Source organism: Kryptolebias marmoratus, linkage group LG5 (genome assembly GCF_001649575.2).
Source record: "Kryptolebias marmoratus isolate JLee-2015 linkage group LG5, ASM164957v2, whole genome shotgun sequence".
NCBI lineage: Eukaryota > Metazoa > Chordata > Actinopteri > Cyprinodontiformes > Rivulidae > Kryptolebias > Kryptolebias marmoratus.
Genome location: NC_051434.1, coordinates 3568078 through 3596001, shown reverse-complemented (window position 1 = coordinate 3596001; position 27924 = coordinate 3568078). Strand labels below are relative to the sequence as shown.

At 40.2% G+C, this 27924-nt stretch overlaps 1 protein-coding gene across 2 annotated transcripts; it reads left to right on the top strand.

Annotated features, from left to right (window-relative positions):
• Nucleotides 1–664: 664 nt before the first annotated feature.
• Nucleotides 665–27924, top strand: LOC108242679 (CCR4-NOT transcription complex subunit 3). 2 transcript variants are annotated; one of them, XM_017427674.3, is made up of 19 exons: nucleotides 665–830; nucleotides 5544–5606; nucleotides 8905–8972; nucleotides 9822–9896; nucleotides 12240–12329; nucleotides 12733–12861; nucleotides 13595–13690; nucleotides 15815–15943; nucleotides 16138–16228; nucleotides 16622–16755; nucleotides 18099–18155; nucleotides 18584–19532; nucleotides 20173–20278; nucleotides 20886–21021; nucleotides 21650–21746; nucleotides 21978–22179; nucleotides 23569–23701; nucleotides 23869–23994; nucleotides 24243–27924. In XM_017427674.3, the coding sequence occupies exons 2-19, from the start codon at nucleotides 5582–5584 to the stop codon at nucleotides 24339–24341; spliced, it is 2742 nt and encodes a 913-aa protein (XP_017283163.1). In that variant the 5' UTR covers nucleotides 665–830; nucleotides 5544–5581; the 3' UTR covers nucleotides 24342–27924. The 2 variants fall into 2 exon arrangements, with proteins under 2 accessions (XP_017283163.1, XP_017283165.1); XM_017427676.3 differs by having other exon boundaries at nucleotides 665–853.

Genomic DNA, 27924 nt, shown 5'->3' with positions numbered 1-27924 from the left:
TTATACTTTATTTGATTTTTTTTTTATAAATCAAAAGATCATTTCTCCTTTTTTGGAATCAGCTGACAAGGTGTGAAAAGAATGTGATTGATGTTTGTGTTTTTGTGTCAGTAATCAAACTTCTCTGTATGCTTTATGAATCAATCTGTTCATTCATCTGTTCATGTGAAAGGTTTGAAATCCAATGTTTTCTTTATAACATACAACCAAGGGTAAACAAAGAGTCTGAAAACAAAAGATAATTCCTTTTTTTAAATCAAAAGCAAAGGAAAAAAATATGCAAACTACAAATGATGACTTTAATACAATTTAGATTTTTTTCTAAAACAATGTTATTGAAACAAAACAAACAAGAAAACTGTTTTTAACTCAAAAAGGCAAACGTGAACATAATTAACGGAATTTAAAAACTAATTTATCACGTTTTTTGGTTTCCAGGCAACAATAGACTTCATTTCCCAGAATTACCTGCGGGTTGTGGGGCGGGGATAGAACTCACTTTACTCTTTAACCTCTCCAAACGGACCAATCACAGCGCGAGTTACGCTGGAAGTAGTTCCACTAGATTTTCTTGACGGACGGCCAATCTCGACCAATAGCCATAGGGGATTTGAAGCAAGTGACCAATCAGAAGCAAAATGGGCGGGACCTCTGGCGGACAGAGCATCGGAGGAGGAGGTGTTCCTGGTAGCCATCTTGGATGTGCGGAGTGATTGTTTAGCGAGAAGAATTGACAATTTGTTTTTAAAATTAAGCCTTTTTATTGAATCCCTGAAGATTTATCGTAGCGTAGCGACTGAGAAACTCAACCTTGACTTGGAGAAATCCAGGTAAATTAGCTGCGGAGCCAGAGGTGATGAATTTATGTGGCTTTCCCCTCTTTCTGTTTCTCTGCTCTCTCCTCTTTCCAAAACTGAGTCTCCCACATCAAACAGCGCAGCCGGTGGGAAGCTGCAGCTCACGATACTGAAAACAACTTGTGTGTTTATTTGTTTTTTTGTTTTTTTGTTTTTTGCGCGGTAGCTTTTAAAGCGAAAAGTTTAGCTCGCCGGAGAGGATCGCGGATTAAACGCGAACTTGAGTTTGTTTTCAACTCTATCCGCTCGGATGTTGGAGCTCCCAGGCTGCTGCTGCTGCCCGCATTGTTTGTAAACATCTTTTCCATCGCCTTGGAAAACACAGGTTTTCCGGCTGAACTTGTCCCCACAGCTCAAAATCTAGATAATTGTATTCACAGGAGCATTACTTTGGTGTTAAAACTCACCTGATGAGTGTGAATGTGCTGTCTCCAGGCGTTTGCACCTGTTTGGAAAAAGTTGTGCTGAAGACAGTAATGTTTTGTTTTGTTGTTTGTTTGTTAAAGTCTTATCAGTCGGTCTGGGATGTTGTTTTAAACCTTGAGTTTTGCAGAAAAGCTCTGGGTCAGACTTCGTCGAAGACAACTCCAAGTTTCTCAGAAAGTTTGGATATCAGACGATATGAATGCATGTAGTTATATTTTCAGATAATTGCTCACTAAATAGACAGTTTATTACACAGCAGAGCTGTCTAATGAGGCTTATTATAATAGGAAAATACCAAAAATAAACATGTCTTTACAGATTCATGCTGATTTACCATTACCCTTATTTAAAGAGATTTATATAGGTACCATTAAACACCAATAACTAAACCAGAGGCTCAATGTTAAGTTTTTAGATTATGTTTGAATTTTTTCAGTCAGATTTATAAATTCATCATTTGCTTTATTAGTAACCGTTTAGTTCATCGCCACTACAAACTACTTCTTGTGAATGCTACTTTAAAATGACAAACTGAACAAAAAAAGACCTTTGATTCAGATCGAAGACACAAATGTAGAAAAATAACAACAGAAATAACTTTCCAATCATGTGTGATTAACGTGCCTCAGATGAAAAACGAGACAACAGATTTCTGTGAAGGAGAAACAGCTGTTTTTACGCTTTCACAGCTCCTTCACCAAGCCTCTTCCTTCATCTGCATTTTATAATTAAAAAAAATATATATATATTATCACCTAGATGGATATATATAAATGCTGATATAAAGAACATTTTGAGCAAATAACACGAGCCATTAGTGTTTGTGTGAAGTTGTAAAGGTGGACGTGTAATATTTATTTTATTTTACGTCCGTGTGGAATATGTATTAACCTTTATTTAACCAGGTTAGTCCCATTGAGATCAGATCTCTTTTTTAAGGGAGGCCTGGGATCTGAAGGCACCCTAACCCTAACTCCTTGTACTTTCTTTTGAGAAATTCCAATTTTGTGCAGGTTTGAAAATTAAGCGGTAGCTTTACGAGCGTTTTATTACATTTTTACTCCTAGTAATCTGATTACTAAGGAGTGTGACGGGACATGCATCCGTACAGGAGAATTTCAGTGCAGGCGATTGAACGCAGCGTTGTTTCAGAGCTGCACATGTGCAGAACCCAACAAACAGACATGGAGAACACCAGCAGATCAGAACATATACGTTCTATGAAAAGAACCATATCACAAGGTTCCCTCTCATCAGAGTGTAAGTCTGCAGTGAGCTACAGTTGTCCACAACATCCAAAGCTTCTGCTACATGCACCTAAATGTGAGCTGCTTTTAACCATACTGAAGGTGTACCAATCCATCACTTCTAAACCAAAGTACCTCCAGAACCGGGACTTTTGTGCACTCTTACTGATTACACAGTTGTTGTAAAATGATGCTGGAAAAAGATAAATTATTTTCAAAGTAAAGTTCCATGATAGACAGAGTATAAACCCGTGAACAGGAACTGCACAGATCCAGCTTTGCCTTAAATGTTTTTGTTTTACGGTCAAAGTCGGAGCTGCTGGCGCGGCGTTTAATCCTCTCCTCAAACTGCTGCTTGGTTCTACGTCTGTTCCAGCTGTTCCAGCTGTTCCTTCAGACATGCTTGGTGTGAAAACTCAGCGTTTGGTTTGGGCCTCTTTTCTTCTGCGAGCAGCAGTTGTGTCTGTGAAGTTAATTTAAATGTCTTCTTGGTAGATCAGATGTAGAAGTGCACGGAAGACTTTTACAGAAATTGTGTATTTACATGTTTGCCAAAGATAAATTGAATCTTATTGCTATTTGCATTTAAAAGCCATGTTGTCATGGTCATCATGCTCATGTTTGAGAGTAGAAATAAACACTGAGAAAGTGACCCTTTATCCTTTTAGTGGTTTTAGTCTGTTTAAAGTACATTTTGGAAATTAGATTTGATCGAAGCCCTTAAAAGAATCTGCCCCCTGCTAATATTCCCTTCACTCCTGAAGCTGTACAATTACTTAAACAATAATGTCAGCTATAATTGTTGCAGATAGCAGTTGCTTTTGACCATAAATTATCTGTAAAATACTGTAGTTACAGTCTGACATCTAAATTAAAACAGGTCAGGTAGGAGCTAACTAATGCAAGATAGGTATAAGAGTTTTAAGATATGGCTATTTTTCTTTTCTTTTTTCTGTATTTTACCCAGCCAGTTAGTGGAATAAATGGCAACAATGAAATGAGTTGGGTATTTTCTGTAATGTTGAAACAGAAGCTGATTTAGTTGTTGAGCACACGCGACCTGTCGGGGTGTTTTGTGGTGTTTATTAGACTTTTGTCTACAGCAAAGTCATCTTTCTGTTGTGCCTCTTTTCCATCATAAGATCGAAGGATTTTAAAAGCTAAACACACCTTCAGCTCCTGATTGGGATTGTTTCTGTCCTCTTCAACAGGCTGCAGTGATTAAGACTTTGAGGCCTTTAGTTTACTGGCAGTATGTGTTAAAAAAACGTTGTGTTGTAATGAAATGATTTTCACTTTACTTATCAGTGTTTTTAATATTCTGTCTGATTTGCAGACTGGAAGCATGAAAACCAATCTGCCCTAACGTCTTCAGACTGCTCTGTGGACCTACCTGTCCTACCTGCTTTTCTAATTAAACTCGTTTGTATTAAAGTATTTGATCACCACAACATGCTGATTGTTTTGGGTCAAAGAAAAACTTTACCCTGAAGCGATCACGTCACTTTTTGTGGGCTGATATCCTCATGAATGTCGAAAACAACTCCAGACTTAAAAATAATCTGAACCTATTTCAGATGAAGTGACCAAAAAGAAACCAACTCAGTGGAAATTCATCAGTCCTTGAATATTTATTCAGAATATTATAAAGGTCTGGTTATATTTCAGCATCTTCAGTCTTTTTGGATAATATGAATCGATAAGAAAAAGGGGTTAAAATGGAGTTTAGTCCCTTTTCTATAGGATTGTTTAAAAGAAGCATTTTGCAAAAAAAAAGAGGAAAAACCTGAAAAAGTTTTCAGTTTATTTCTTTATTCAGACTCAAATAACCCTATTTAAGTAATCACACAGAGAAATACTGAATGTCTCTACCTGTTTCAAGACATTTTTGATTCACTTTGTTGGGATTCGTTTTATTTTTATAAAAGATTGAAAACCCCTGTTGGAGACTAGTCGGTGACGTTCACAAGAAAATACTCTAATTTTCCTCTGCAGTCTCGCTGATTTGTTTGTGTTTGTAACCAGCTGTGTGGCCTCATTTGTGGCAGGCAGTTTTTAAAAATCTCAGTGTATTTTTTGTTGCACAGCTGGCAGAACCACATTGTAAGCCACGAACCCTGCAGGGTTCTGTTGCCCACCTCAGACCACCTTCTACCTGCCTCGGCTTGCTGTGTGCCCACTCTGGCAGCTGCGCCCACATTTAGGATTTAATCTACACTTCTGAAATGAAGATAGACGGGTTCAAACCAGTTCTTTTTTAATAATTATTATCATCAGTGGGGTTTCTGAGCATTCAGGGTTGTAGTTTTAAATGTTTTGTGTCAGAGGAGCTCTCCTGCAGGAGTTAAGTTACGTCTCAACTTTGTGACCAGGCTGCAGGCCTCTGCAAGTCACGCCAGGGAACTGAGAACCCCTCGCAAACGTTTCGAGACATTTCGGAAACTTCCTCGTGAACGCCGTTCGCCAACGAGTCTCCAGCAGTCGCAGCCCAGTGAAACTTCCTGTGGGCTCCTGGATGTTCGATTTAAACTTCAACCAAATCCTGAAAAAACTAGTAATACTTCTATATGTTCACATACAGTCAGACTTCAACAATGTAAACTAAAACATAAGCATTTAGAGCAGAGCTGTAATGTTTCCGACGATCCTGGGAACTGAGTTCAAAGAAAATCCCTGATCTGACCCGGGCAAGTCTGTGAGTTGGCTCGGATTGACCCAGCAGCCATCAGATCACACATCCCGAGGTGGTCGTTGCGCCAGTGCCTCAAAGTCCACTGTGGTCACAGTTTAAAGGGATTTGATCTGAACCAGCAGGAATAAGACGACACGTTTTACGAGCGCTGACTTGTTTTCTGCGAAGCTCTTTTGTTTTGGGATGATATCTGACCCCGGTCTAAGGTTGGATGACGAATCACATTTACAGCATTGTATTATGTAAACACATTATTCCTGTTTGAATGAACCACTGAATGAATATTTGTCTCCTTTTCTTTTCTCTGTCCGTTTCCTGCAGTGAGAGAAGGCATGAAGACATCATCTTAGTCATCAGTCATGGCCGATAAAAGGAAACTTCAAGGTGAGGCTTCTGACTTTGCATGCACTCAACATGCATGTTTGTGTTTGCATGTCTCTTGAAAACTCCTGAGCTGATGCAGATAAGCGTCGGGGTGATTTGTTTTGGCCTGATCCAGTGCCAGTCGGGTGAGGTGTTCCTCAGATTTCCGTGCAATGAACGCCACGTTGTTCACAGACGCGTCGCAGAGTCTCTGCGGTTTGTTTCGCTGTGATTTGATGCTCCCCTGATGGCGTGTTTGGTTGTGTGTCACTCAGGTGGCGTTAGGACAAACATCCAGCGTCCTCTGGGGATGTTTTTGCTGTGCGATCACTCACAGTAAAAACATGTTTCAAACAGAAGCAGACTGTAAACAAAAATCCCGTTCGGTTGTGTAAGGTTGGAGGTTTTTGGCTCCAGCTGCAGTACCGTTCTTCACCTGTCTTTACGCTTTAAAAACACATTAAAAAAATGGAAAACACATCTAAAATGGTTTTTATTCTGGATTTCTTTGTTTTCTGTTGCTGGGGAAAAGTATACCCACTTTCCACTTTTTATTTTAGGTTCCCAGCTGGTTAAATTTGTGACCTCTTGTCTGATTTTTGTTGCAGCTTTAACAGGAATGTCCTGATTGGGGTCACTGAGTCCACCTGAACTCATCTGTATTGTTATACATCAGCTGTAGCAGCCGAAACCAACATAACACTTAGCTTATTAGCATATCAGTGCAGACATGTAAGAAAGTAACACCGCAGCGTTTTAGTAAAACAATCAACAACAAATCAGAGCGAGATGAACCGAACCAAACGGATTCAGTGTTAAAGAAGGAAATACATTCTTAGTTTTAGCTTTTTAATCTAAGCTGCTTCTATTTAAGATGTCCCAGTTAATAACCTTTTTTACTTCTTACCATATTTATTTAAGATAGTTTTGTTTTATGATTGATTATTTTTGTAAAACTGTTAAAGAGTGTCCTGTAAAAAGAAAACCAATAGTATCTGTGTGAAACTGGAAAATGATTCTTTGCCTTTTTTGCTTATTATTTGTTTGTTGACATAAAAAACAATGTTAGGATAATTCAGTTTATTTATATAGTGTCAGTTCACAACATCAGTCATCTCAGAGCACTAAACAAAAAAATCCCTCAACTCCAAATCATGAATTTAATTTCATCTAAAACAGATTCAGATTAAAATCTAGTTTCAGTCATTTTATTCTAATTAAGGTTCATTGCATTCACATGCAGTACGTTCATAAACATGATAAAAGTTTGAATAAACAAAGGTTATTTTCCGTATCACGCTGCAGCACCTGTCAAGTGTGTAACATGTAGATTAAATCTATTTGAAGACGTTTATTCGAGCTGTCGTGTGTGTGTAGCTGCAGCTGTGTGTCGGGATCAGCCTCTGCAGCGCCGCTTAAATGATTCATTCTGGACATAAAAGTTTGATCAGACATCCCCGATGTTTCTGTCCAGTCGAGCCTGGCATCTGTGGGTGTATTTGTTCCTGCTTTCTGTTTCAAACAGCTAATTCCTGATTATTACTTTATATAAATCCAGTTTAAAGTCTTTTATGGGGGTTTCTTCTGAGAAACTTGATTCTGTAGCTTTACTGGTTTGGAGCAGTTTGGTTTCTGAGTGTTTGCTCTTCCTGTCCTGGTTCAGTAAATAGGAGATTGTGCAGAAAGTGAGGTGTTGTCACTGTGAAAGTCTGCCTGTGACGCTGCGTAGCTGTCAGAGCGTTCAGCCTTCAGACGTTTAGGATAAACTCTGCACGCCCTCCGTGCTTCTGCCATCTTCTCTGTGCTTTTATTTCAAACAAAGTCTGAAGCCACAACAAGCTGAAAACCTCAAGGCTCAACCCGCCCGCAGAAACAAACTCTGATGTCATTTTCAGCACTTTTGTTATCTTTGCAGCTTAAAAAAAGGCAGTCATTTTGTGGTCTCCCTCATGCTAAGAAACCAAAAACACACGTGACTTTGCAAAAATATTTTCCTGAAACGGACGAGGTCAAACAGCAGCGCAGCGTCAGATTCTAATGTATTATTAGAGAGGAGGTGGACTTTCATCTAAAAATACCACAGCGGCTGAAGTATCTGAAGATGAAAGCAGGTAAAGCCCGGAGTTAACCCGGAGTTTGTAAAGCTGCAGCTGCTCCTCCCTCCCAGAGACAAAGAAACAAAATCACAATCATATAATCATTAGAAATATCAGCTGAAGTTGGACGTATTACTGATGAGGTTTTATAAAAGCAGAAAGATTCATTTTGTTTTGAAAGTTCCAGGTAATTCCTGAAGTACTTCCTCCAGCACAGATCTGTTTTTTACCCCAGTTTTTGGTCCTGGTTCCTGAAAATCATCATTTCCCTCCAGCTTTCATGTTTTCTTTTTTAATTTAGTGTTTAATTCATGTTTAGGACTTTTTAATTACATTAAAGGAGGTTTGTACGTGTGTCAGAGTTTAATGTTTGTTATCTTTAAATATGAGAAGAAAACATCTATTGGAAATATTCAAAAACATTTGAATTTGTAGGCAGAGCCTCCAGGATTTTATCCTTTTTGGGTGTAAACTTGAAGTTAAATTAGAAAGTAAAAAGCTGATTACAGTTTGTAAAATTAACATTCAGGAGCAGATTCAGTTGTGTGTAAAACACTATCAGAGAGGACATAATGAGACTAAACGTGGTGCTTTCTTGTGTGTATTTTGTTGTGAGTAAATGATCTTTATCACAGGATGAGGGTTGGTGTGAGTCTGTGAAATGTTGGTGAAGACAAAGACTAAAACGAGGAGTTTCCTTTTCTGTCGCTCTTTAATCTGTTTGCCTTCGCCTGCCCTCCGTCAGCTGCAGTTTAAAATTCTGGGAATTATCTGCCGTTTATGTGATGTTAGACACACGTGTGTGTGTGTGTGTGTGTCACTGTTCGCTCGCAGGCCTTTTATAAAATGTATTTTTTATAAGCCGTCAGCTCCAGTTCAGAGGTGATTCGTTTTTCTCTGACGTGTTTCTTGTTTTTACTCCGAGCTCATCAGTCGTCCTCTTTGGAAAAACCAGAAACTTCTGAGCAAAACCTCTCAAACAAAAAGCACCGAATGGATTTTATTTTATTAATAAAAAAAGAAACTCAACTAACAGCGGTGCCTGTATGAACCAAATTTATACAAATAAACCAAACGAGTTCAACAAACGCGTTTTTGTTTGCTTGGTTTTGTTTTACATTTTTATCAGAGGAGGAAAGTCGTGTGCGTGTCTTCACACAAAACACTCAATCACTCATCAATTCTAAATAAAGTATTTCTATTTATTTATTTTTCTCTTCCAGGTGAAATAGATCGATGTCTGAAAAAAGTAGCGGAGGGAGTGGAGCAGTTTGAAGACATTTGGCAAAAGGTGAGAAACTGTTTGGTTGTTAAAGACTTCATTGTCAAATTCTGGTTTTGGTGGAGTTTATAGGTGCATAAAGCATGAAAAAGAAGAAAATGATCATGTCAAAACCACTGATATTACATGTTTAAAATGACTAAATATGTTCTAAAATCATTTCCTAATGATTCTCTAATAATATTAACTATAATATATACATATAATATGAATTTGTCTGATTAAAATGTGTGAAAAAACAAAACAAATGACAGAATTTTCTGTGTGAAAGTTTAAAACCTTCTTTTTTTAATAAAATTCCTCAAAAAACTATATTTTTATTTGCTTTATTTTGAGCTCTTTGGTAAATAGGTTGTACTTTTTTCACTCATGAGACCAGAAAGTTGTTTTTTTGTTTTCTACAAGCTGAAACCACAGGAGCTGCAGAATTGCAATTATTTCTGCAGCAGATAAACAGACTCTGTAAATACAGCTGTCTTTAAAATGATTCTGCTCATAAAGATGGAGAATATTATTAGTTGTTTGTTTTCTGCATCATATTTTATATTTTATCATTAAACATTTGATCATTCAGAAGTTTTCAATGTAATTGTCTTGGTTTTAGAAGATTGTTTTCTTATTTTATAATCCTTTTTTGTTTATCTGTTTGTCTTTTAGTCATTTAATTATCACCTTTGGACCTGAAACTTTTCATAAATCAAAATGCCTTAAAGTCTTCCTTCTAAACATATGAACACACCTGTAAAGACTCCACTGTACCTGTGTTTCTGTTCATTAATGTAAAATTAATGTTGCTGTTCTGCTCCAGAACCTGTTTGACCCTTTATTTCTGTTTTTATTTCTGTTTCTGTTTCTCAGCTTCACAATGCAGCCAATGCAAACCAGAAGGAGAAATATGAAGCTGATCTCAAGAAAGAGATTAAAAAGCTACAGGTAAGAGCGGGGGGGTTGTTAACCCAAGAGTCAGACTTTATAACTTTAGGATATTCACTATAAGGATCACTGTGTTTTTGGTTGTTAAAAAAGAGGTTTTTGTTGAGGAATAAACAGTTTGGAGCAGCAAGTCTCAGATCTTTTTGGTTTTAAAGTTGACCTACTTTTCACCTCTCCGCCTGAGTCCCTAAACGTGCACACATTCAGAGCCTCACTGAGTGAGTTGTCCTGCAAACTTTCCTCTAATTTATTGGTTCAGTGACACAAGAAAACCAGGAAAGCTTTCAGACTAAAACCAAACATGCCGTTGGTTAGCATTAGGTCTAATTCTGTTTCCACCTGGTTTTCTGCACACGTCTGTGTTCGGAAACTGTGCCACCTTTGAGACTCTCTGTTTTCACAGCCGCCCACATGTCGTCGTAAGCTTTGTCATTTCAGGACCAAGAGGCGTTGAGGGGTTCTGTGTACAAACAAACCAAAGTGAGAAGATGATCACACAGACACTGACATCATCAGGGCTGCAGATTAGGACCCTTTTGGTGCATTTTGCCACCATTTTTGGAGGCGGAGAATCAAAGTTTCCTGCAGCTTCCACGTGCTCATGTTTAGTTTTGTGTTTCATCGTCATATCGTGTAAAACAGCAATGAGTGGAAATTGCGTGTGTCAGAAAGGACAAGCGCTCGGGAGGACGTCGTTTTAACAATGAGGTGTGGAAACCTTTCCAACCTTTCTCTGTCAATAAGTCGCCAGCTGTTGCTTTTGCTTTTAACACCTGGTTAATTTTTCAACAAAATGATTCATTCATGGCCTCCAGGACCACTACAGGTATTTCTAAAAAGGGAAAATGGAGGAATCAGCTGCTGATCTCGGTTCAGATAGCCAAACAGTGTTTTTTGAAGTTCATGTTGCAGAGCTGCAGGAACACAAGGGTTACCATCTCTTCTTCAGCAGCCTGATGCTTTGACCCTGCAGGGACAGAAGCACGGATCATGTTGATCGGTCTGCAGAAGTCAAATTTACAGCAGCACAGTCTGACACTTTGTGAAGATTCAAGCTGCTTCTGGTACTGATGAAATAAATGAATCACCTTTAATTGATAATGATGTTGTAGAAACAACAGAGTGTGCAGTTTATCACCAGGGAGATTAGGATGTCAGACATTTCACTTCAATCAATATGAAACGTTATTATTGGACGGTTTGGGTTTTTTAATAAATTAATATTTCCCTGAATTATCCTTCCAGGTTTTAATAAATCAGCACATTTTAGTGGCAGGACATATAAAATGATTCATAGCTTAATTACCAGTTGGTTATAATTTAATAACTAGTTTGCATTTCGACACAAACACACAGCTGAATAATTCCAGGTCAAAGTTCAGCAGAATTAAAGTAACAAAGGCTTCTTTTAAAAATTCCTTTCATTTTCCCTGTTTGTTTGGGTTTTTTTTTTTTAGTTTTTTAGTAAACACAAGAAACCCAGACTCTTAAAGAGAGTGTTCAGTGATCAGACTGACAGCTCTCAACAACACAAACTGCATACCGTCCTACAGATTTCTAGTTTTCCTTACATTTCCCGGTACGGGACTCCCTGTGGAAGCCAGCGATGTTGGTGATGTTGGTGATGTGGGCAGAGAAGATGTCTGGTTTGACAGCCGTGTAAAAGAAGCCATCAGTGTCAAACAACACAGAGGAGGTGGTCTCAGGTTTCAGGTTTGCAGCTTTAAATCTAATCTCAAGACATTTTCACACCAGTTCACACCTTGATGCATGCCGTAAAGACACAAACAATGACTTTAATGACCCTCAGGAGATGTGGGAGGCAGACTCGTAAATAAATAACCCAGCAGCTTATCAGGTTGGAGTTTTGAACAGAGAAAGCTCCTCTGATAAAACATCTTCTCTGAACTGGAAAATTAACTACTTTTCCTCTGCAAATGTCTCTCATTTAACACAATAATCTCTAGGAGGCTGAAAACATATTTGCAAAGTTTTTTTTAAGCTAATAGTGACTTAAAGGTATATTCTGTCACGTAGAGTAAAAAAAGATTTCCATTTGTTGGGTTTTATTTCCTAAGTGAGAGGGTTCAGATGGTTTACTGATGCCCAGACTTCCAGGTGTGTTTGTGTGTCGGACAGGGAGTGTTGGATTTCGTCTTCCTCAGCCAGAAGTGCTGTTTGTGCTTGTGCTGCCATCTCTGCGTTGTCATGACGACCGAACTCCAAGCCAAGCCCGCGTGACATCAGTCTCACCGTCCATGACTGTTAAAGACGAGTCTCTGCACGTGTAACAAAAGTCACTGATGTGTTCCTCTCCCCCGTCTTCTTCTTCTTGTCCCTCAGCGTCTTCGAGACCAGATCAAGACGTGGGTGGCATCCAACGAGATCAAAGACAAGAGGCAGCTAATAGAGAACCGCAAACTCATAGAAACGGTGAGTAGGAACCCGTCACGTGATCTTTATTAGCAGTTTTCCTCTCAGAAAAACTGTGGAATGGTTTTAAAAACACAATGAAAACAAATTTGCCCTCAATGTTTAAATAATCAATAATCAGTCATTTTCACTTTGAGGAAATCAGTGGAATCAACATTTCGAAGGCTTTTTTATACCTGAATTAGTCGTAGAGCAGAGTTAAATAGGTTAACAAACAAAATAAATGGGCTAAAAATGAGTGAAAAAGCAGCCAAAGTCAGGCCTTCAGAAAAATTGGGAATATGCTGATCAAACCTACTTTAAAAACTGTGGTGGATTGGGATGTTGGGTTGCTTTTTTATCATCATTATAAATTTTTTAAAAGCCACGTTTTTACTTTGTTTCTGTATTTATCGTCCTTCAGCAAATGGAGCGGTTCAAGATCGTGGAAAGAGAAACCAAGACGAAAGCCTATTCGAAAGAAGGGCTTGGTCTCGCCCAGAAAGTGGACCCGGCACAGAGGGAGAAGGAGGAAGTCGGGACGTGGCTGACGGTGAGCTTCAAAATGAAAGCTTAGGAGAGGACCAGAGGTGCTGGTCTTAGCATCATATCAGCAGATTTTTACTGTAAACCTGCAGAAAACCGACTTTTATGGTAAAACTGAGAGTTTCAGTGATACTGCATGAACAGATGGAGTTAAGCTGAACAAAACATTAAAAGGGATAAAAATAAAAAAAGTAGTTTTTAGCAGAAACAAAATTACAACTAAAAGTTTTCTTTTAAAATGATTCACTTTTATTGTCTTTTACTAAACAGCAGGTTTGATCAATCAGTTAATCAGTTAAGTGATGAAGTTCAACTATTAGATAACAAAACAAACAGTTTGATGAATGTGTTTAGATTAGAATGAAAGTGTTTGAAGAGAAAACATTAAATTAAATTTGTTTTGTTTATCTTATTTCTTCTCACGGGCTTCACATTCATCTGAGTTAAGCTGCTAATTCTGACAGATTTTACAAAACTGCACAATTCTTACTTCTTTAACTTTGATCTAACTTTACAGAGTAATTGTGCAGTAAAATAGTCACTTAGAGAATCATAATTTTTGTCATTTAGCTGAGCTAATGTTAAATTTTCAGTTTATTTGTTTTCTCCGATCTAAAGAGTTAAAGCTTCTAAATCTGTGCTGTTAGAAAAAAGAGCATTGAATCCTTTTATAATCCAAGGATTTAAATCATGTTACAGCTCTGTGAAGTAAAATCTGATGTTTCTGTTTTGGTTGTCAGAACACGATAGACACGCTGAACATGCAGGTGGACCAATTTGAGAGCGAAGTGGAGTCCCTTTCAGTCCAGACCAGGAAAAAGAAAGGAGACAAGGAGGTCAGTCTGCTCTCATCTCTCATCTATGAATCATTCCTCCTCCTCCTCTCTGTTCAGATCTGCTGGTTGGTCGTCCTTCTCCTCGTTCTTTTATCTCCCCGTCTCCTTTGTGGCAGAGAGGTTACACGGAGAGCTCTCCATTCCTTTTGTGTCTCTGGGCTGACCAAGATAATCTCGCTAACCACTTCTCTCCCTTCAAAGTCCTCTCTCAGGACATCATTTATAGAAAGCCTCTTGATGACAGAGTGCGGTCGTTTCAGAGAACTTGCAGTTCCTGCATTAAGGATTCGTATCACATCCCGACACTGTCAGAGAAGTTACTCTCCCTGTTTCTAAGCATGAAGTTTGTTAGAAAAATGAGACCCTGGAGGGTTTATTTTGTCTGTTGCCGGACAGAAACGTAGATCACGGAGCGCTGATAAGAGTTTCAGGTCGCCTATTAAACAGGAAAACAAAATCATGATGTCCTGAATGAATAACACAAAGGTCTGACAGCCTGGCTTACATGATGATGAATGTTTCTGCGTTTGGTCCTGCAAACACACGGTGCATGAAGGTATAAAATAAATCTCAACCACATCAGCTTGGTTTGCTTCCGTCCATGGAAAAGTTTAATAAATCCTAAACTTAGTTTTAAATGTACATTACAGTTCCTCTGAGGTTTGTCTTCACGTCAGCATGAATTACAAACGTTTCCTCCCAGAAGCTGTTTGACTTCTGATCTCGAATAAAATCTATTCTGTTTATTTTTACTGTGGAAAGTTTTGAATTAGCAGGAATTGTTACTGTATATAAAACAGGATAATAACTAATCCATCCGGCTTGTGGAACTATTAAAGTAATAAAATGTCTCATTGCGCTCTGTGGTAAATCAGAAACAAACATTGTAGTTTATTTTGAAGTACTTCCCCAGACACTTACTGGAGTGTATTAATACACAACTTTAAGTGGTCTCTAATCAACCATTTATTTTTATTTTTGTTGTCTTTCCTGAGAAAATAGCCTCTGGGGAAAGAAAATAGTTTATGAAATCAGCATCCAGAACTTTCATGTCTTCATTTAGCTACATAATAGTTTATTAGATCCTGAATGTAAAATAATTTTCCCCCCAGCACAGCAGATGTCCAGATTTCACAGCTAAAACAGATTAAATTACATTTAAAGATAGTTTCAGCTGTGGGAGTCGGAGTCATATCTCTGCTGCTCTGAGGAAGCTCCGTTTTTACGTCTGTCACAGCAGATTTTTATCAGACCTGCTGCTGGACAGGTGGTTTCCATCTGAGGGGGGTCTTACTTCCATGACAGCTGACTTTCTGAACTGAAGCTTTTAGGCTAACATTTCGTTTCCGACTTTAAAGGCCTGGAAGTTGAGTCTGAAAAATGTAATATTTATTCCTCAAACTTTGTGGACTTGGCTTTTTACTTTACAAGTGTTTAAAATCCCTTTTAATTCCAGATAAATATAAAACAATCTATATTTTATTTAAAGTCACGTGTACAAATGAACGTTCTGCACTTTCTCTGCCTTCTGCTGACTTTTTTTGCATTAAACTCTGATTTGATTTATCACTGAAAGAGTTCAGTTTTGTCCTGTTGGATCAGCGCGGTCGCCTGTTAGGAAGCTGAGATGAAACACATTAATATTCTCAGACCCTCTTAATGCTGTCCAGCTGCACCTGACTGGCAGTGAGTGTTTTCATTCTATCAGTAAATCCAGATATGTGGAGTTTTGTTCATACATCCCTGGAGCACAGTTGGACGATAAACTCCTCAGGTTGTAAGTGCTGTTCCCAAAACCTTCAGATGATGTGAGGAATTACCAGAGAAGGACTTGTCTGATTAAAAATTGAAATCAGAAGTGGTTCTCTGCCTGCAGACTCCAGTAGATCATGCATGAGGCTGTAAAATCCACATAAAGCAGCAACTAACGCTCCGATCTTCACTTATCACTCGTGCTTCCTCTCCTGTTTTCATGTCTGTTCCTTGTTGTGACTAACAATTATTGAAGGTTTCTGTTCTGCTGTGGAACACACATCTGCAGCCTGCACAGGTTTTGTAAATGTTCTTTTTACGTCAGAATAAAACCCAGATCTACCCCCCTCCCTCCCTGGTCTTACTTTACAGAAGCAGGATCGGATCGAGGAGCTGAAAAAGTTCATTGAGAAGCATCGGTACCACATCCGGATGCTGGAGACGATACTGAGGATGCTGGACAACGACTCAGTGCAGGTTGAAGCCATCAAAAAGATCAAGGTTTGTTTAATTAGCAGCGAGAGATCATCGACCTCGCTTCTTTTCCTCGCTTTGCATTGAGCTCAGGGAGATAAAACCCCAGAATAAAACACAGCAGCTGCAGTTCTCATTACTTTGATCACAGTAAACCTGAATGATTGAAACTGTGGTTTTGTTGCTCAGTTGTCCCTTTTATATTTATTTATTTCCCAAAGGACGATGTGGAGTACTATATAGACTCATCGCAGGATCCAGACTTTGAGGAGAACGAGTTCCTTTATGACGACCTGGACCTGGATGACATTCGTACGTAGAGAAGCTGGAGACCATCCTTCATGTGTTTGTTTCATATTTGTTGATCACACAAGAAATCACAGAAATATAAAACAAATCATCTGCTGGTAGAAACAGAAGAAAGCCACAAACTAATCTTGATTTTGCATGTTTCTTTTATTGAAACATCCTCCTGAAGAGTCAACGTTGAACAATCTTTGGGTCATTTTGTGGTTTTAGTGTATTGGAGGTGTTGAAAAAGTGTTGTCCAACAGAGGTTTTTGTATGATTATACTTGCAGTTTTCTCTGCAGACCCCTGCAGGTCACATTTTGTAACCGAAGAACTGAATTTGGCTGACGTTCCAGCAGATAAAAGTTCCCGATTGTTGCTGAACTCTTCTTTTCTCTGTCTGCGCCGCCTGCAGCTCAGTCGCTGGTCGCCACCTCCCCGCCGGGGCACTCGCACTTGGAGGACGACATCTTCCAGAACTCCAGCAGCACGCCCACCTCCACCACGTCATCCTCTCCCATCCCCCCTTCGCCTGCCACTTGCACTACGGTAGGACACCTTCTGTTTCAGTTTGTAGTTTTTGGTCTCTGCACAGTCCGCGCAACAAACAAACAGCAGGAAATGATTCTTTTTCTGATATTTCTGTGAGATTAAACGTCTTTTTAACTTTTATTTTTGTTTGCTTTTGCATTTCTGTTCCTCCTATTTTTTATTCTTTAATATTATGACAATTATAAAACACACATCTTTAAAAATCCACAGACAGAAAGAAACTTTAAATGGTTTTGCTCCAAAATAATCGCTTGGATAATGTCTTAATTGACCTGAAAAGCTTGTCACAGTAACAAAGGTAATCATAGAGAATTAAATCCGTTGTTACAGTCACCTGAAGTCAGGTGAGGTCGTTATCTAAAACATAAGCAGAAGATAATTGTCTCTGTAGCTATTGTAGTTTCCCGTCATCTGCTCTCATTGTTCCGTTGTATTGTCTTCCTCTCTGCCCACATTCAGCCTGTAGTGAGAGTACTTATTAGATCTCTAATAGAGCCGCAGCACACCATCTATTAAAGAAAATCTGCTCTTGTATGAAAAGAAACGTAAAAAAACGGGATAACAGCATGTTACTATGAATCCTGACTAATGTGGAGGTGTCTCAAAGTTGTCTGAGTGAAGTCAAAGATAAAACTTCTGAATATTTCAGAGGATTTCTTGCTCTTCAAAGCTTCAGCCTAAACGTTGGTCAGAACTTTCCAGTTTTAGCAGGTTTGCACTGTTCGTTTTCGTATTGATTTTAAAGTTTGAAATGGTTTGGCACCCAATTATTTGATCGAACTGCTGGACTTTTATAACCTAAATAGCACTGTGACCATCCAGCCAGATGCTCTTCGTTCAGCTGAGGGCTGAATTAAAGCACAGAGGGGATCAGACTCTGGAAGGATCTGTCCCTTGAGTCTTTTAAATCCCGTCTGAAAACTCTTCTCTTCACGTTGGCTTTTAAATCCAGTTCAGTTTGAGTCCAATCAAGTCTTTATGCTGTGGTGTTTATTTGTTTTACCTTCTTTTTGGTCCTTTTTTTATTATATTTGATGTTTTCATGTTTGATTTTATTGTATTTATGTTTTTTTTTCCTGTAAAGCAGTTTGGATAGCCTTGTTGTTTATAAATATGCTGCAGAAATAAAATCGACATTGACTTATTTTCTCTGCATCGTCAATCGTTCCCAAAGTTAGGATCAAGACCCCTCAGTGGGCCGTGAAACGCTACATGGGTTGTCTTCAGATAATCTCCAGTTATCTTATTTTAAATACTTGCTATTAGCAGCAGCTCGTATAAAGAGCTACGGTGAAGTTGGTCCTCTGACTGGAAATGAACGTTTTTGGTTTTTCCTTCAGGAGAACTCAGAAGATGACAAGAAGAGGGGGCGTTCCACAGACAGTGAAGTTAGCCAGGTTTGTATAAAAAACACTCCTAACAAATCTGTCATATTTTTACTTACTTTTAGTCCAATATTCTAATCCTGATCCTAAACCCTTTAAAAAACTCATACTTTGTTGAATCTTTTATAAGTCTGTATTCAGTGTTGAGTTCAATTTTTGACTTGTTTTTTGTTTGTTTATTTATTTGTCCATAAATATGACAGGTTTCTGACAAATGAACCATCACTGAAGTTTTGTTTTTGTGTTGAATTAAGTAAAAAAGCATTGATTGGTTAAAAAGTGACCAAAATATGCTTGTAGAAAAAATGGAATTGGTCAAAGTCAGAATGAAGCTCAGCTTCATAAAAATTGGAAATTAAAATCATCTTTGGTGCATTTCTGGACTTTACTTTGATCAAACTTGACAATGAGACGGATGACCCTCTTTCTTTCTTTTCCAGTCACCTGTAAAGAACGGGAATCCCTCCTCTTTGTTGTCTTCCTCTTCCTCCTCTTCTTCTTCCGTCTCGGGACTGACCTCATCCTCTATGATCTCTATGGCGACCATCGCTGGCGGGGGAAGCAGCGTCTCTGGGGGCAGCAGTCATCACAGCAGCATCTCCAACACTTCGGCTGGCAGCTACAGTAACGCCACCCAGCAGCCGCCCCACCCGTCGGTGCAGCAGCAGGCCAAAAACTCAGCCAGCTCTTCGGCTCCCATCTCCAACTCCAGCGCCTCCACCAACAGCCACAGCGCCTCCTCAGCATCCTCGCCGCCAAATGCCAGCACACAGGGGCTTCTCACTTCGAACTCCCAGCCCCAGGCTCCCTCGGGGCCCACGTCGACCTCCAACAGCCTTGGCCTCAGTCTGGGACTCTCTCTGGGGAAAGGCATCATGTCCAGCTCCATCACCACCAGCCCGATGTCGGGGGGCCTCGGCCTGTCAGGGATGCCGGCATCTCTGAGCACCATGGCAGGCCTTCTGTCCAGCTCCACCCCAACCCCTTACGCCCAGGCAGCCGCCTCCGGCACGGGCAGCTCAGGCTTACCGGGCTCCCTGGGAGGTGTCAGCACTACGACAACCAACAGTGCGTTGGGCACCATTGGCAGTGGAAGCATCACAGTCGGCGGGCCGACGTCCTTGACAGGAGGCATGCTTGGTGCGGTTCCAGGAGTGGGCAGCATCGGCTCGGGAATTCTGGGTTTGGGTTCTGGTCAGTCGGGGATCCCAGTGCAGGGACCTTCCCTGGTGTCACAAAGTCCCGTGGGAAGTTTAGCTCCAGGAAGTGGGATCGGTGTTATCGGAAGCAACGGCGGCAGTTCGGGGTCGACAGGAAGCGGAGTAGTGGGAGGGAGCTCGTCGCTGTCAGTTCGACCCCCGAGCCAACAGAAGCAGAACGGTAGCACCAGTGAGTATCTGATGGCCACTCAGATTACATCTGTTTACCAAAGGAAGACAAAGATTTCTGACATTTTCTTAATTTTCTGGACAAACATCTGGAGACAGGAAGATAATTAAACATATTAAGGCCTCTTTAAAGTTTTGAAATAATAAAATATCCACAGTTGTGTTTAATAAGTTGATCAGCAAATACATTTGTAAGAAATGACACCATTTAGAGCTGTCTGTACGTACGACACTTACCACCTGTCTGAAACTTTCCTCAAGTCAAGAATTTTATTTGACAACTTTTAAATCAGAAGGAAAGCTGGTTCTCAATAATTTATGTTTTTCTGAAGGTTTTTAAATTAGTGTTGGATGTAATTATCAGCTTTTAGGAAGAAAGACAACATAAAACTGAGTCTCTCATCTAGTTCTGCTTTGTTTGCTCCCAGTAAAAGTGAAGCTCAAGTTTTTTACTCGTCTGATCGAGAACATCCTCCTCCTTCTTTAGGGACTGAAGAGTATTCTGCCGTTCCTCTAGATCTATTCTGATTTTTTAAATGTTTATGATGTTTAATTTGTGGATTTAAATCGGTTCTCAAATTAGGATTTTTGAAGCGTTAAAAATCTCTCCTTGATATGTGTTTTTTTTTTTCGTTTTCCAGGTTACAGTGCTGTGGTAGCAGACAGCACAACAGACTCCGCCCTCAACAGTGCCACCCAATCTCAAAGCAGCCAATCCTCATCGTTGACCTCCACAGCCAATCAGCTGTAAGTATAAAGTCCATATTTGGCTCTCATCGTTTCTTATTTAGCACCAAAAAAAGCTCCAAACAGCTACCAGAGGTGGGAATCTTTAGGCAGCACATGATTAAATTACCAGTCAGATCGCTGCGAAGTAATTATAAATCAATTATCATTTCATTTTTATTATCTGTGACTAATAACAGACAATAACATCTCACACAACCCTATTAATCACAGGCTGTTGATCAAAGGTTAGCATAGATGCTAACCTAACATTGAAAACACCATAGAAAAGCTAACACAAAGAACATTGTGTTCATCAATGGAAATTTAAACACAAATCAAACATTTCGAGGTCATTATTAAAGTCAGTCATGTTATGCTAACTTCTATGATTTACAAACTTTTATTTTTCAGGGTTCAGAGAAAAAAAAGGTGTGAAAACACTGCAGCTATGGCAACAGTATTAGGGTAATCAGCACCTACTCTGCAGATTCTCTCAGAGTGTCAGATTAATGCTAACAGAACAGGTTTTTGACGTTTGCAGTGCATCTATGGTTAGATTTTAACCCCACCCCTACCAGCTGCTGGTCTTTCTGAGTCTGATTAAAGCCCCTCTTCCTCCTCCCAGGAAGGACACTGGTCCCAGTTTACTGGGTTCTTTGAGTTTGTCGTCCAGCTCCCCGTCACCGGCCTCCTACAGCGAGGCTAAAACATCAAGCCTGCTGAACGGACCACTGTCCTACTCACCGCCCGATACCATCAAGGTGAGGGACACGATGCACTCAGACTCCCGTCATGATCTTCACAGGTGTTTTTCTTTCCTTTATGAGCGGCTGGGTTAATAAAGAGGATGTTATACAGATAACAACTTTATCTCCATCACTATTATGTAATTTCTTTAAAACTTCATTCGACACTGAGCCTCGACTTGTGGAGAAGACTAAACTCGCAGCAGGATTTCTTTTTCTTCAGGAGATAGGAGCTGACACCTCGAGGTTCTACACCGATGTTAAATCAGTTCACATCGTTCCACATTAGAAGACATTTACCTCAGCTTTTATAAAGGATTGAAGCTCATTTATATGTTAGATCATTGAGGTTTGTTGATACAAACGAGTCTAATCTGAAAATACTCTCATCCTTTTCGTAGTTATTGTGCATTTGCTTTATTTTTAGCCTTTCTTTGTCAGTTTTGAAATCCTTCCTTAAATGTCTGACATCATTTGTTTGTTTGGGGAGGGCAGGGGAGTAAACAAAACAAACAGCTTAAAAGATGAATTCAAGTCAGTGATCCAAGAACTCTCGTTTCCTCGTCCAAGCAGCTCCAGCCACTGTGTGCGCACATCCGGGAGAATCTGTTTTCCCATGAGTCTCTCTGTCTGTCCTCATCAGCCCCAGGAGTCTCTGAGCAGCCTCAAGTCTATCTCCGACCAAGCAGCACTCAGCTCAGGGATCGAGGGAGATGTGGCCTCCCTGCACCTTACTCCAGGTAGGACGCTCTCCGACATGGAGGAGAGGGTTGCCACAGAGCAGAGATAAAAAAGCTGCAGTCTAATGGACCTAAATGTCATCTCATCTCCTGCAGCTGATATCATCCTGTCTCTCTCTTTGTCTCTTCTGCCACTACACCCCTGCTTTTGTCCACCCCCCACCCTTTCATTTCTTCTTACTTTTACCCTTTACTTTCTAATTGTTTGTCTCTCCTCCTGGTCGTCCTCAGACATCTTCCCCAGCAGCACTACGGCCCCGTCAGGCCCATCATCAGCACCTCAGCCCTCGCTGTCAGAGGTCAGCATCCTCCCTTCGCTGGGGGTCTGTCCGCTGGGGCCGGTTCCCCTTTCCAAAGACCAGCTGTACCAACAGGCCATGCAGGAGGCCGCGTGGATGCACATGCCCCACCCGTCCGACTCCGAGAGAATCAGGTGCAGTACAGCTTCACAGCGTCACAACCACCTCAGTGTTCAAGTCTCTGACAGCGTTTAAATGTGTTTTTATTATTTATTTTAACAATCCATTAAAAGTAGCCTTCTTTTATACATGTTCCTGGGTAGTGTGTGTTAGTTTAATACATGAATCAGTTAGGTGTAGTCCACTATAGACTGTAAAACTAAAATGCATTTTTAAATCTGCTACTCAGTCTCTGCAGAAGCAAAACAAAACAAACAAAAAACAATCATTAAGCTTCACTTCCTAAATAAACACAGTTAACATGTCGTTGCCTCAGCTTGTTACAAGAATCCATCAAGATTGTATGTTTTTATTACCGTATTTTCCGCACTATAGGGCGCACTGGATTATAAGATGTACTGTCAATGAATGGTCCATTTTCAAACCTTTGTCATATATAAGGTGCATTAAACGAAACAAAACAGCCTCCTGTCTTTTCAGAGAATACTGCACCGATGTAAGCGTCAAGTTTAAACACCTTCGCCGCTCGCTCATGTCTGCACGCCGTGCACAGAGCCCTGCACGACTATAACTGGGCGTTAATGCTGCGAGCGCTGCAGCTTTGTAGTTTACCAAAGTCGTACTAAAACATCACGACTTCTTACATATATAAGCCGCACTGAATGCTTTTAAAGTCGCTGGTATTGTTATTTTTTAAACCAATAAATAAATCAGGCAAATGTTCTGAAATGCAGGTCAAAATATCAGCCAAGACTTGATGTGTTTACTTTATTATACCTTAATAAGTTCACCTTTAGTTTTTTAGTTTTTTTTCTTCGAACATGTAATTATAAAATTCTATTTATGCAAACTGACAATTAAAGTTTTGTTGTAAAGTCTTAAAAATAGAAAATGGTGTAAACAAATCCTATAAAATAGGCTTCACAATGTTGGTCATCATTTAAAAACAAACATTTCAATAATGAGTTGAGTTCATTTTTAAGCTCAGTGAAGTTATAGACCCATCGGTTCCATCTTACTGATGATTCTGTCAGATATGCTTTTTTTTGTACTTTTTGATCTGCACATAGATTCACAGCAGCCACAGTCACAGAATAAAGTAAACTGCTGCCCACGCAGACACAATTGACATTTAAATCCAAACACTTCAACCCTCTTGTCCCACAGTTTCTGTTGGGTTTCGCAGCCGCAGCAGGAAGAGCGTCGCTAAAAGCTGCTGCTGGTTGATTCTGATGATAAGGGAGGATGGGTTAAACAGTTTTCTCCTGAGGAGAGATGTTAAAGATCGGGTGATTTAAAGTCCCAACCTGTCCACATGTGACTCAGATTACTCATTCAGAGCCTCAAACCTGCCATAAAACATATTCACTGTTGACATCTGTCTTTTCTCCTCCACGTTTCAGGCAGTACCTGATGAGGAACCCGTGCCCCACCCCACCTTTCCACCACCAGATGCCACCGCCCCACTCCGACACTGTAGAGTTTTACCAGAGGCTCTCCACAGAGACTCTCTTTTTCATCTTTTACTACCTGGAGGTAACAACAAGTTTCGCTCCTCTTTGACGCGCTCGTACTTCAGAGCAAATGATTTACTGACCTGACACAGAAGAGTTTTTAAAATTAGAAAACCGTAAAAACTTCCTCATCATTCCGCTCGGTCCTTAAGTCTTCTGTTTCCTTTTTCCATCTCTTCCCGTCTGCAGGGCACTAAGGCCCAGTATCTGGCAGCCAAAGCCCTGAAGAAACAATCGTGGAGGTTCCACACAAAATACATGATGTGGTTTCAGAGGCACGAAGAGCCCAAGACCATCACTGATGAGTTTGAGCAGGTTAGTTTGTGCAAACGCAGGTTCTAAAACCTGTAAATGATTGTCGTTACCTGACAAAAATGGCTCCGAAATTATCAAGAAAATCCTGTGAATCTGAGTCGAGAAAGTAGGAAAGTTTAGACATTGAAGTGTGTAGAAACAAGCTAATGGATTCCAACGATTCACTGACCTCAGATTTTTGTAACTCAGATTTCTTTGATGTTTTTATACTGAAGGCTTAGTTTCACGCAACGGGTTTTCTGTTTCAGGGAACATACATTTACTTTGACTACGAGAAGTGGGGCCAGAGGAAGAAGGAGGGCTTCACGTTCGAGTATCGGTACCTAGAGGATCGAGACCTCCAGTGACCCGCACAGAGACAGACGGACAGACAGCTGAGAAAGTAAGAGAGGGACAGATGGATGGACAGACTGATCCGCCTGCTGACATTCCTGGATTTGACCTCGGCTCTCTGAAGGAAGGAGACCGGAGGGCCGGAGCGGGGGGGAGTGGGAGGGGGGACGGATGGGTTTGCAACCCCCCTTCCCCTCCGAGTGACCCTCCACCCCCGCCTTACCATCCTCACCTTGGCAGTTACAACTCCTACCTTGTCACCTCCTTTCTCTTCCTCCTCTCTTTCTCTTCATCATCACACCTTTTTTTTTTTTTTTTTGCGTCCTTTATCGACAGCCACACCCAAAATCCCACCCAGTAATCAGACGATCATCTTGGGTTTTTTTTTGGCTTCATAAGCTGTTGAAATCTCAGCCCCACGAGGACCAAAGAGATTCGGTGAATAACGTGTAAAACAGATTGAACTCCTTCTCGTTTCACTCTGATAAAACAGCTGAAGACTTCCCTGCGTCTGTGCTGCAGCAGCTTCCCAGGCATGCAGTTAAATATGTTTAACAGTTCAGCAGCTAAGCTCCACTTTTTAAAACATATTTACATTCATATAAAGCAGCAGGACAAGAACCAGATGTTAAAAAGGAGGAGATTCCAGCCGACTCAGGATCATTTAACTGGCTTTTATTTTACAGACAGTCGGGTTGAAATTTACCAATAATCAGTAATAATAGCAGAACATGAAATTAAACCTCTGCCTCTAGTTTTACAGTTTACATGGATGAATACAAAGAAAAAGGCAGCAAAAAGCATCTTAGATGTTCTGAATCTGACCTAAAGTTCCTGCATTACTGAGCAAAACAAGAAACAAGAAAAAAGTTTTTAATTCTTTTAAACAAAATGGCCCTTACTTTGAAGATGACTTAATGAAAAGAGATTTATCCAGACCTCCTTTATTGGGTTATATATTTGTCAGATTGAAATTAGAAACGGTAGCTTAAATAAAAAAAATTTGTCATCCTGCTGCTGCTGCTGGGAGGTTTGTTCTCGCCTCAACGAGCTGCCTTCACCTCCCCGTTAACACTACCGCCAGCCCAACATGAGTAAATGTTTACCGTGGGTGGCACCATTCGCACTTACCTGTCTTTCCCCGCTGTTCTCCTCTGATGAGGCAAAAAATCATTTTTTGATTCCGGCAGCTCTAAAAATACCCGGCGCTGCCTACTCCCATCGAGCCGCGGCAGAGGAGTGTGACAGCGAGCCGCTGAGGTGTCGGTAGTAACCGGCTTTTACCTGCTGGGCAGCGTTATGTCACACTTTTCAAAGTCTTTCACTGAAATAAGATCAAACTTTAGCGTTTTGTTGTCCGGTCGTATCCAGTCATGTACAGTTTTCGTGCTGTGTGAGCCGTCACAGTGAAGGGAAACAAAACACGCCTCAGCTCAAAAAGTGGTTTTAATTATTCACTTTGTTACTGACGTTTACCTCCAAAACGAAAGGAAAATGTTAGTTTACCTCCACTGTGTTTGCTGAGAGGACTGCAGCTAAAGACAACTCATAGAAATACAGAAAACGAAAGCAAATGAAGAAACATTTCCATGATGTGGGCTGCAGACGGTCACAGCAGATACAGGCTAACAGATGAGCTGCAAGAAGTCTGTTTTTCAACTTTCTTTTATCTGAATTATGTTGACTTTACAGCTGAGGGGAAGCATGAGTTTATTTTTTTTACATATAATGTTTTTCTCTAAAAAGCTGAAGGTGCTGTGAGACTTTAGAGCTCTCAGTCTGCTCTGTCAGCTTTTTTTTGTTTGTTTTATTTGTCATTTCCCCAAACTGAGTTCATTTATTTTCGTTTAAAAAGGACACTTTAATAATCAACAGATGTAAGAATGTCAGAGTTCTTCTCATCCTTAGCAGGTAACAGATAAAAATTAACAATAAATACAGAAACACATCCAGTCCGATCATCAGAGTCGCTGTCTGGACATGAGTGTGACATCATATTTATGAAATTTTCTGTCCTTTCCAAAGTTTCTAATCTTAAATTATAATAATGTTAGATAATAAATACAAAACATTTGGGTTAAATTCACCAACTTGCATCTTGGCCTGTTGGACGAAAGAGTTAAAGAAAATTGAAAAGTTCCTAAGATTATTTTCTGTCTAAAACAATAAATTTAAATTATTATAGGTTGAAGTTAATCTATTATAAGGCAGACAGATCTGCTGTCGTAGTCTGAGGTATGAGGGAAAGCTCAGCGTTTGTCTGTTTCTTCGTATTTGCAGTGACTGTTTGCAGAGCAGCTGTTGTCGAACTGACAGGAGTTTCCTTTAGTGGCGGCGCGCTGTTCCACCGTGCAGAGGGTTCAGGTGAGGATGAGCTGAATATCAGAATCTCGGCAGACGTTTGTAGTTTATCTGAACTGGAGAAAGAGACGCCGCTCGTGTCTCCTGCTCCCCATCAGCTTTCTCAGCTGCTTTCTAGATATTTCACAACCCAAACAGCTGAAACCAAAACTGTCGGCTCGACTTGATCCAACTGGAGTCAAATTTAGAGCGTTGATCCTTTAACACGGAAAGCTCCGGGAGTGATGAGTGCGAGCGTTGGACGCTGCCAGCAGCTGGACAGACACGTTTGTTTGTCTCCTCCTCCTCCTCCTCCTCCTCCTCCTCTCTGTGCCGAAGAGCACAAACACCAGCACTGCTGCCCACTCCTCCTCTTTCCTCCAGCTCTCATGTTTACTCACTGAAGGATTCGACTGGGGCCACAGCACACACACACACGCACACACACACGTCCATCAGCAGCTCGTTTACCATCCATCCTGAAACGATTCCCTCTTCCTCTCCTCCTCTCTCCTCCTCCTTTTCTCTTCATGCCAGGTAGATATTTCCTTTATTTCTCAGGAAGCATTCAATTGACCATTTTACGAGGAAATGTATCCGCCAGCAGCTCCGTCGCCACAGCACAACAGTCAGCGAGTAACGTTTCAGCAGCGACTCGTTTTAATTTGAGAAGTGTTCGCTCGTTTCTTTACTCAACAGTGGCCCTTTTCATTTCAGAAAAAGCTTCGTTTTTTTTGTTTTTACTTTTGGAAGAATATGAATATCCTCCAATGTTTGGAGCAGCTGCTGGAAAAGAGACCATCTTTATATTTTCTGTTTGTTGTGGTTGATTGTGTATTACTCTTTTCTTTTTTCAGAAAATCGTTTTAAATCGCAGAGTAGAACAAAGATCTGCGATCTTTTTCAAGATCAGGATTTTTGGGGTGTTTTTATAGCCAAACACAAAAACCAGACTCACAACCCGACACGTATTCACTTGACTGACAGTCCTGCTTTTAACCTTTTTGTTTACTTATTTTTGACAAGCGGACGGGCCGAGAGCCCAAATGTGAATCTCTCTTGCTGCCCTTGTCAAAAAGTGTTGCATAGACTTTCATTCTTCAAACCTCTCCTTTGTATTTTTTATTTTTCCTGTTTGTTGTCGTCAGACAGCATGGAATTATGACACTTGCAAAATGGCGCTGAAAAAGTAAATAATGACATAACCATGATTAAAGGATTGTAAAATATTAATAAAAGAGTTACTTTTCAGAAAAC